Source organism: Scleropages formosus, chromosome 4 (genome assembly GCF_900964775.1).
Source record: "Scleropages formosus chromosome 4, fSclFor1.1, whole genome shotgun sequence".
In the NCBI taxonomy this organism is placed as follows: Eukaryota; Metazoa; Chordata; class Actinopteri; order Osteoglossiformes; family Osteoglossidae; genus Scleropages; species Scleropages formosus.
Window position 1 is genome coordinate 25,882,711 of NC_041809.1, and position 9,823 is coordinate 25,892,533.

Below are 9,823 nucleotides of genomic sequence, written 5' to 3' on the forward strand. Positions count from 1 at the left end.
CTATAAGGTGAGAACCTTAACCTGACCCCTGCAATTACTGGGCAAGGGCTTGCCTGAGCAGACGCTTGCTCTCAGCAGAGAGCTTCTCTGGAAAATGGATCTCAAACTGGATGATGAGGTTTCCTCGTTGGCTAGGGTCTCCAGACACAGGCATTCCTTCACCAGGCACAACTTTTGTGTACTTTGGGCTGGGGGAGAAAAGGGCCTGTATGTCAGTTGTGGATACAAGGTAAAAAAAGGTCGGTATAATCGGCTGAAATACTTCGCTGGTATCCCTCCTTTCATAATGCAATACTGGAATTAAAAGATCCAATAGGATAAAATATTGCCCCCTTCAGCTTTGCAACATGGCCATCTTAAGTAAATCTCAGACTTACTCCCCCCAATGTTATGTGGGTAGTTCTATTGGGACAGCCCTGGGTAAGTACCTTACTCAAGAATACTGGAGCAGAAGGTAAGCGCTGAACCAACAGCCCTTGGATTTGCAGGTTCTACCACTATGCCATCAGTTGCCCTTGAAGTACTTTTGAGAGCCTGGCAAAACCTAATAGTTTCATTGCACTTGATTTCTTAAATGTTAAAGCTGTAAGACATGTATAATTGTACATGTAAAAATTGACTATATTGACAGGGTCTGATTAACAAGGGTCTACACAGTATTGGTGCTTAATCTTTTTGAGGAAAAGGGCATGATGCATCATCTATAAAATAAAATCTTGTACACCCCCACTACCCCAGAGTTTAAGCATGGGAGAGACCAGGCTGCCTCAAACATACAATGAAGGTGTCAGTGGTTACCAGACCACTACTCAACAATATAGGAAACTACACCCAAGTGAACTGAAACCAAACTACTTTCTATGGTCTAATAAGTCTAGATTTTGGGGAGATCAAAAAATACTGTCAATGCTACTGTATTCAAGTGTGTTACTCTTATTTTGGAACCCAAGCTGGCTCAGACACTGCAGGAGACATGTCCCCTCACCTTATTAAGCCTATGTAATGTTTTTCAGAAGATGAAAGTAAAAGTAGCACTCACTGTACTATGTCGTTGACGGGAACATTGACGAGCCTGCCATCTAGTGTCTCTACTTCTATCGAGAATCCAGTGAGGGCCTGTATGTTGGACATATCACATGAAAATGTCATTTACTGCTGCATGAAAATTACATTTATTAATTTATCTGATGCTTTTCTCCAAAGTGACTTCCAGTGTTAAGGTTAGTTATAACGGGGGAAAAACTGCAGGACAGTCCCAACAACTATCTCATTCTAGTGGTTCATGAGAAGAAAATGACCAAAATGCTTGATTACATCTTCAACTCATTCTTGTCTTTTAGCTTTTATGCTGTTCATTTCAAAGGTCTGCATCCATACAGCTTGTAACGCATCCACTTATGAAGTAGCTTCATTTAAATGTAATTATTTGTACAAAGCAACCACTGAATTTTCACACTTTTACAGCTGGTGCTTCAAAGATTAATCCTAGTCTTAAACTAAATTTATGTCAGTAGAGACTGAAACGTGTTGCCACTAATCCGCTGCCACATCAATAGGTCTATCGACTATTTTTTCCTTACAACCACTCGCTGCTGCTACTGATGGTGTTAGGCCCCTCCATAGAGCACACATTCTGGGTCTATAGGGTGATTGTGAGTGATCTGCAGAAATTTCATTGATGAGGTGTCCAGTGAAGACAAAATAAATTGTAAAAAATGATTATGTGTGTGAACTGACTTGAGTAAATTGAAGGCTTAGAGTGCCGATATTCAGTTCTCCTGAACTGAATGTTGAGGGTCCAGACTGAATACAGCAGACTGTATAAATGACAATTTGGACAGGTAGTGATAGAAGTGGTACTAATAATCTCAGACCACATATGTGGAAAAAATATCTAGAGACCAAATAAAATGGGAGGAGTGTATTTCAGTGTTTTCTTGTCATCTTTTGGTGCAGTTTACCTAGTAGATCTAAGTACCACACACTGGATAATGAGTGAAGCATGTCACATGGCACCTGAAAATCATTACACATTTATCCCACAATGCCCCCACAATATTCTTTTTAGTTTAAGTCTAGGGCTAATCTGAGAGAAACTATTCTTAAATCTTAAACTTCCAAGTACTATAGCATTGATTTTTATCAAATTCACCACTGGAACAAAGCACATTTTACTGTAGGACAGGAGTGTGACCTCAGGGCATCTCACCTTCTCCAGGTCAATATGAGATGTGTAAATAAGGTCATCCTGTTGCCGTGAGAACCACGGGTGAGCCTTCTCCTGCACGATGAACACAATGTCGGCCGGGATGCAGTTGGGTCCCTTTTGGACAGACACCAATGCGGAGAAACCTATGTTCACAAGGTGTTTCCTAATACACAATACTAACCAGAAGAAAAAAAAGACAAATGTCTGAAGTTTAAAGTTTTTTTTTTCCACCTGGTCCCCCTCTTTTTCAAACTTTATCCTTGTCCCCTGCCTCCAGCCTGGTTTTACGTCAATGCTTAGAATTTTGTCTTTAATACTCGATGTGTGTCCATCCTCGTTCATAATCTGGTTGGGAAATGAAAAAAATCTACTTAAAAGCTTGCAATAACAGATTGAGTGACCACCTCGGGTGATGGATGGCAATTAATTACAGGCTCTCTCCTACTGCAGCAAAAGTTTGGTGCTTTGTAGGCAGCTGAGGCCTGCACTCTTGCACTTTGTGGGTCTTACCCGTCGGGATATCTTCATTTTTTTAGTGCACCCATAAAACAGGTCCTCGAGAGCCAGGTGCAGGTCTCTCTCGATGGCTGGATCTTGCTTCTTCACCCCAAGGTCCTGCAGGCTTCCAAATTCAATGCTGACCTCACTCCCGTCTTGAGTGTGAAAATCTTGAGGGCGAAAAGCCCAAACAATGTTGAAACCTCGGCTGCACTTATAGTAAGACGACCGAGAAGTGCGGCTGCAACAACCCCACTGTGACTGACAGAAGGTGATGGGTTTTATTCCCAGGTATGACAGTACATTTAACCACTAAGGACTGCAATTCTGTTGCTAATGTAAAAATGAACTCTATGTGTTTCAAAGAAGAAATATCTTGAAGGTAACACATGGAATTAACTCTCTTTTATAGCCTCCCTTGGACACTTTTCGTATCCCAACTTGCCTGCAAAAGGGTTGTCCCCTCCAAAAAATTGTCGAAAGGTTTTCTCTGGGTTGCCATGGTAGGTGTACCCTTCCGTCCACGCACCATTGCCACCATAATCACACGGAATTCCTCCTTTTAGACCGTCCTCACCGAACTTGTCATACGTGGCTTTCTTCCTAGCTGAAGTGCAAACACAAAGGATGAGCGTATGAGGCTTGGAGAAGTACAACTTAGACAGCAGCGGCTACTGGGCAGGGCCGTGCCCCCCCCCGCAAGGGTTCAACAAATCTTATTACCCCCCCACCCCCCGTATGTGCAGAACTCCTTTTAGTGGCCCAGATAACAGTGTCCGTTCCTGCGTACCTAACAAGTTGTTCCGCCCTCAGGAAGGTACCCAGGCCAGACAATGTGAGATGGCCATACACCCCGGCTACTCACGGTCACTCAGCACCTCGTAGGATTCGGCCACCTGCAGGAAGCGCTCGGAGGAGCCCGGGCCGCTGTTCGTGTGCGGGTGGAACTGCAGCGCAAGTCTCCGGTACCTACAATACATGCAAAGTTCCCACAAGTGAACACGCCGAAGGTGAGCAAACGTCGTGACTATTTCAATATGTAAAGAAAACAAATAAAGTATTATTAATAATAATAATAATAATAATAATAATAATAATAATAATAATAATAAATCTTACGCGTTTTTGATGTCTGCGTCTGTTGCGGTTCGGTTAATTTCCAGATCGATATAGTAATCTCTTTCCATTATTTAGTATAACTTAAGGACAATACGTGGTCTCTGAAAAAGGACTGATGGGCGAAAAGAACTGAACCGTCGAATATGGTTTGCTGACGGTTTACATGCTCCGTTGCCATGGACACCGCGTGAGCTGCGGTGAATTCTGGGAAACTGTCCAACAATTACCGCAAGTTTACATGTCAGAAAAAATGGAAAGATGCGCTCAACTTGTGGTAAAATAAGGAATTAATGGATTGCGCGCTCCAACACTCTGTTCTATGTAGAGTATCTGTAAATTTTAAGTGTAGTCTCCCGCCATTGCTCCAATCCTAAATGGTTTATATTTAATTATTATATATTATTATATCACTAGTATAAGTAATTTTTTAAGTTTGCAAAAGACTCTGATTTGTAAAGTAGTAGATGTCTGTGGGGGGCAAGACTAACAGGGTCCCTGTTTTTCAAGACCACTTAATTCATTTGGTTGAAATTCAGAGTAAAATACCACTGAGGTGACAGTTGACCAAGACTTTGTGGAGCAAATTATCCATAAAGTGTACATATGTGTCACCAATCAAGTAAAGCGCAATATTGTCCACGTTTTTATATTTGTGGAAAAAAAAATTCACATCACTTCAAAATTATGTTTTAAAAATATGTTTCATTATCAAATCACTACACAGTCGATACAAATGGATGATAATGGCTGATCTCTGAATTCAGTCAGATCTATACAACAAATTACCATGACTGAAGGCTATCTGACTGGGCATTTTTTAAACTCAAACTATTTTTCTAATGATTCTGCCTTCATATATAGCAGATATACTTTTAGAGGGGGGGGGGGGGGGGGGGGGGGGGGGGGCAGACAAAGAGTGCAGCATGAAGTGGCCAACACTGCAACAATAGAGGTCAGCTATACATCACAAGATTGGGCAATAGCAAATGTCACCAAGCAATTATGGCCATCCAGTTGAACACTCTTCCTCCTCCCCTGCCCTCTAGCCCAAATCTGACGTCATCAAATAAAGCCTCTTCTGTCAAAGAGTATCAATGGCACATTCAGGGAACAGACGGAAGCGCGGGCCTGTTCTCGCCTGTAGTTTCCCTGGGGACCAAGTTGGCAGTGACAAATGTTACGAAGTAGCCGGAATCGGATGAGCTGTGAATCCAAACTGAGGACACTGTGTATATTTTACAGATACTGTATCTCTCTCATCTGTGCTAACGCTGACAATAAAAGAAATGTAAACCTAATTAACAGAGTGAGGTGATTCCATTAACATTTTAATACGAGATTAAAAAGAGCTGTAATAGGAGAGACTGTTTCAGCTGTGAATCAGTCTGGGCTGACCAGTCAAATAATTCTTTGCCAGTCTGGGCTGACCAGTAAAATATATACATACATACAGAAGCTGTTTATCCCAAGCGGGGTCGCGGTGAACCGGAGCCTAACCCGGCAACACAGGGTGCAAGGGGAGGGGACACAACTAGGACAGGACACCAGTCCATCACAAAGCACTCTAAGCAGGACTCAAACCCCAGACCCACCCGAGAGCAGACCCTGGACAAACCCGCTGCGCCACCGCAACACCCAGTAAAATACCCTTCTGTCAATTACATATCTTTGTTATTTGTTTAGAACTAACACTGGCTATGACTGCCAGGCTCAGCCTGATCAACAATACTTACCTCTAGCTGGCTTATAAACCATTCATTGATTATCTTGAATACATTTATGTTCCCAGATGAATTATTTTCCACAGGTACCCCTCACTCATAGGAATAATTTTCTTCTAATGTCATACAGGAATACAGTTCCCTTACATTGTTTAAAAAAAAGCACAATACACACAATCCTTTTAATCAGCATTTGATGTACAAAGACTGTCTGAAGGAAATGCTGTACACATGGTGTTCTGAAGGAATATCTCATCTTGTGGTGATTAGTTGTTCAACTGTGCCAACAGCTCCTCCATTTCTGGGCGAGATTTGAACCGTGCCTGGAAATCGGCCTGTGTGTGCTGGAGACAAGAAACCACATTGCGATTAAGGTGACATTTCAACGTGTACTAGAAAACATTTAACCACCCACCCCAGTACACACACAAAGATGCATAGTCCTTCATTATGAGGTTAATGATCAATCAACACCATGGGTGACTACTTAACTGATATAACATGTGCATCCCACACATGGAGCAGATTATCTCACCTGTTTCAGAGACAAGTCAACTCCCTCAGGCTGGTTCTTCAGTAGTACTTCAATAAGCAAAGGACACATCGTAGCACTGAGATCCTTGAGCTAAATTACAAAAAAAAAAAAAAACACACATTGTATATTTTGAAACAGAGACCTTTACTACAGTATCCTACACTGAAATGGTTTCATGATATACAAAAGTACACAGCAAATATAAGGGTTAAAGATTAAAATTTCAGGAGGACATACAGTACACGTTTAAATTTAAAACATTCATGCTTAAACTATCATGTAAAGCACGAAAATTGCTATAAACAAAATTATTTTCCACTAGCTAAATAATGGTGATGGTCAGATGGTCTCAGATGTATGTCGCTTTGGAGAAAAGCATCTGCTAAATAAATACATGTAAATGTATGTAAATAAACCTGTACTTGCCTGGATTACGCGTATGTGGGTTTTGAGCACAGCATCTACAACCAACTTGGCGCTGTGCTCCTTCATGAGCAAGATCTCTGTGGTCCTTGTTGGCAAACCATAGCTAGAAAGAAAAAGCAGTGATCCACAAGAAGTGTATAACCTGTAACTGTGGCCAGAATTGACAGTGGTAGGAACATAACCCTTCAGTAAAGACAAATTTACCAAAAGTCCATCATCTCCATAAGTTAATTTCAAATTTTATGAGTAGCTTTTTGATTCAAAAACTTTCGACAAATGGAAAAAATAAGAGACATGATAGGGGCTCATTTCACCTGCGGCTCACTGGAATCTTAAGGTGATTGCAGAGATGGTGGGCATACTGGGTGTAATGGGAGACCAGAGTCATGTCATAGCCGGAGACTGTCAAGTTCAGTACTCCGTACTCAGTCTCTGTCCCCTCACTGATCTCTTTCACCTTTAAGAACTTCTTCCTCCTCTTTGACTTTACCTTTTTTAGGGAGAACTGGGCATAGAAGAGGTATACATAAGGATCACATTAACAAACAATTACCTGAATTTTTGTTATGTCAAAGTTCCTGAAAAACTGCTTATGATAAGTAATACACAGATGAAAAGATGTAACAGAGGACACAATATAACCCTCAAGAAAATAAACTGTAAGGAGTCTTGCCGAATTTTTTGGTATTAGGTGAGAATATCGTCCAATTCCATGGGTTGGCATCGACTTGTACTCTCTTCCATCACTAGGTAAGAGACTGCCTGTTGAACAGAAGAAAACTCAAACCATTATCACATGTAGTACCATTCCTGAAATAAAGGTCTAACTCTTGCTGCTTTTAAAAATTATTCTGTGTACACTGAAAACTGAATTTAACAAATTTAAGACTAAAGAAACTACATATGGTATTATTCAATTGAAGTGAGGTAACGTGATGAGTGTTTCACAGCACAGGCTATTCAGGTTTGAAATTTAGCAGCCTTACTTACCAAGCAGTGGGTGCTGTTTTACAACCACAGACCTTCAAAGAAAATTGCACAGAAGAAATTACAGTACTCCATTAACTAAACATGAGATTAATAAATATAAAATAATCAAATTCCAAAAAAAAAAATCAGTATGTCTGTTTATCCTACATTATTTAAGATGCTATAAACTCTTTTAATAAGTAGTAGTACACAGTCTATACACAACAGTTACTGGGCAGGTAACTCGTTATTACCAAACCAGTTCAATTATCTCTCCTCTAAAGTTATACCAGTCTACCTACAGTACACGGGTACAAACTTACCCTAATATGGATCCCGTCCGCTCCAAGGCATTAATGTGTCGTGAAAAAGAAACTCTTAACTGGAGAGAAAGCCAATACTATTACGTCAGTTGTTTATTTAAAAAGTTGCATATTGAAAAATACATGTAACTATGGCCCATAGTACGGGTTCCAATACAAGTATCTTAAGTACAAGCATATCTTCAAGTATATATCTTTCTAAACCGATCACCGACAAACACCACATGCAAATAACTCGATACAATAATGTACTGCAATCGTTCACTTCATCTAAATCCACAACCCCACATGATGATGATTGTGTGCAGCAGTGGATGCTTGACCTTCTCCATATAACTTAACGACATATCGCCGGTTATTCAGTATACGCATAAGACATAATTAAATTACCTTTGTAAAAACAGTATTCATTGTTCATATACGAACAACAACTAATTTATTCATTAAACAGGATGAAGTATGTCAAAGGCGATGCAACTCAAAAAGAAATTTCTTAGAAAAAGAGTTTCCGGTATGTCCGTCCCTCTAAAATGCAGTTAATGCATCGCGGTCACAATGTTTGGTTCCGTTTCTTTAGCGTTCAACCGCTCCTAGTTTCATTCGATGTTGTAAAATATGCCATCTTAAATTCCTCACTCACATGTTTAATTTTCTATCTGTAAGAGATGAACTGCTTTAGATTCCACACCTCCTCCTTTTTTTTAAGCTTTGCCGATTAATGTTTAAGTGAAGGATCGCAGTAGCTGGTTAAGCGTTGACGCATGATAAGGTCCCTGGTTGGAATCCCACTCCTGCAGTAGTACCAATTATCAATGTACGTGTTCTGAATTGCTCCACTACAAATAACCTACAATATAAATGGAGAAAAGCATTGTAAAATTCCTTAACATGATTGTAAATCGCCTTGGAACATGAATAACCTGCCCAAGTGAAGTAGACAAAACAGTTATAAGCTTGTTACAGTTGGTAAATATATGTATGTCTAAGATTCTTCTTATATCCATTTTTGATTCAATATTTTATTTCAAATACTGTGTCGCAATATCATATTTGAGGCTGAAATCACGCAGTGTAAATCCTAACCGATACACGACAGACATGCAGTAACTTCCTTGCTCGATGCTGTTGGAAAACATGGAGAATGTGCCAAATGACGTTATTTTCAATGTAGATCCAATAAAATGGTTTTTAAGTGTTCGATTGTGCAGGCATAAGAGCACCGAACTCAAACGCTTCCATTGACGTTGTAGTGTGACGTCAACGAGAACAACGTGGCGTCCCTGTCGAGCAACCTAACCCAACAAACAGTGAATCCCCGCCCCGGTGGAACGGATTACCAGGACTATGGAAGGGGCGTTGCAGACGAGTAGTACGCAAAGCTTCAAGCATAAATTTAGTAATGTAGTCAAACGATTTTGGCAGTAGGTAAATAAAGTTGTAAGGAGAACAAATACACGCATTCACAAATTAGGCTTATGTGTTTACATTTATTTAGCAGACGTTTTTCTTGCGACTTCCAATGTCAATGAGGAACTCTATTTACCAGCCCACACGTATTCACACTGTATGTTATATTTTATGATGAATTTAGAATTAGGAATAAAAATAAAAAATACTGCTATTAAAAAAAATTCTTTTAAAAAAACGTTCGTATTTGGGTACACAAATATTTTGTTGCTAGCCTAGGCTAGAAGTGCACGTCCGACCTGTTTCGTAACATTTTGTATCAAAATTTATTTTATAACGATATCGTAAGAGATGACATTTAAAACGTTGATATAGTCAAGGACAATGCTATACATACTGCCATGAGCAAAAGTTCGTTCTGAAATTTGTTTATGCTCTTTGCCGCTGTTCTCAAAATGGGAATAGCTCCTGTGCTGTAAGCGGATTGGTTCCGCCGTCTGTCGATTAAGTGCGTGAGCGCGAACACTTTTGGTTGTCACAAACGCCTTGCTAATAGTACGGTCAGTGGAGGAGTGCGGGGTTTTCTGATTCATATGACCGACAGATGAATTAATGC

The 9,823-nt window shown here is 40.2% G+C and overlaps 2 protein-coding genes across 2 annotated transcripts; both read right to left on the reverse strand.

The window, feature by feature from the left end:
• Window positions 1-20: 20 nt before the first annotated feature.
• On the reverse strand, window positions 21-4,176 carry dnajb13 (DnaJ heat shock protein family (Hsp40) member B13). Its single transcript, XM_029251292.1, has 8 exons — window positions 3,827-4,176; window positions 3,573-3,676; window positions 3,153-3,314; window positions 2,720-2,877; window positions 2,441-2,554; window positions 2,210-2,323; window positions 1,040-1,116; window positions 21-188 (listed from the first exon to the last, which is right to left on the reverse strand). Exons 1-8 carry the CDS (start codon window positions 3,892-3,894, stop codon window positions 35-37), a joined length of 951 nt encoding a protein of 316 aa, XP_029107125.1. The 5' UTR covers window positions 3,895-4,176; the 3' UTR covers window positions 21-34.
• A 1,230-nt stretch (window positions 4,177-5,406) lies between these two features.
• Window positions 5,407-8,808, reverse strand: mrpl48 (mitochondrial ribosomal protein L48). The gene is made up of 8 exons (XM_018730599.2): window positions 8,191-8,808; window positions 7,801-7,859; window positions 7,499-7,530; window positions 7,182-7,270; window positions 6,823-7,013; window positions 6,509-6,611; window positions 6,083-6,172; window positions 5,407-5,891 (listed from the first exon to the last, which is right to left on the reverse strand). Exons 1-8 carry the CDS (start codon window positions 8,209-8,211, stop codon window positions 5,814-5,816), a joined length of 663 nt encoding a protein of 220 aa, XP_018586115.2. The 5' UTR covers window positions 8,212-8,808; the 3' UTR covers window positions 5,407-5,813.
• Between the last annotated feature and the right edge of the window lie 1,015 nt (window positions 8,809-9,823).

Bases quoted from the DNA above. Each gene is read 5' to 3' on its own strand.
- dnajb13 (XM_029251292.1), bottom strand. From the start codon at position 3,894: ATGGAAAGAGATTACTATATCGATCTGGAAATTAACCGAACCGCAACA. The intron at 2,878-3,152 runs GCAAGTTGGGAT...TTCGCCCTCAAG, and splicing joins AGGGGACAACCCTTTTGCAG to ATTTTCACACTCAAGACGGG. The intron at 2,555-2,719 runs GTAAGACCCACA...TTTCCCAACCAG, and splicing joins AAATGAAGATATCCCGACGG to ATTATGAACGAGGATGGACA.
- mrpl48 (XM_018730599.2), bottom strand. From the start codon at position 8,211: ATGAATACTGTTTTTACAAAG. The intron at 7,531-7,800 runs GTAAGTTTGTAC...TTTTCTTTGAAG, and splicing joins CGGACGGGATCCATATTAGG to GTCTGTGGTTGTAAAACAGC. The intron at 6,173-6,508 runs GCAAGTACAGGT...TTTGTAATTTAG, and splicing joins CCCACATACGCGTAATCCAG to CTCAAGGATCTCAGTGCTAC.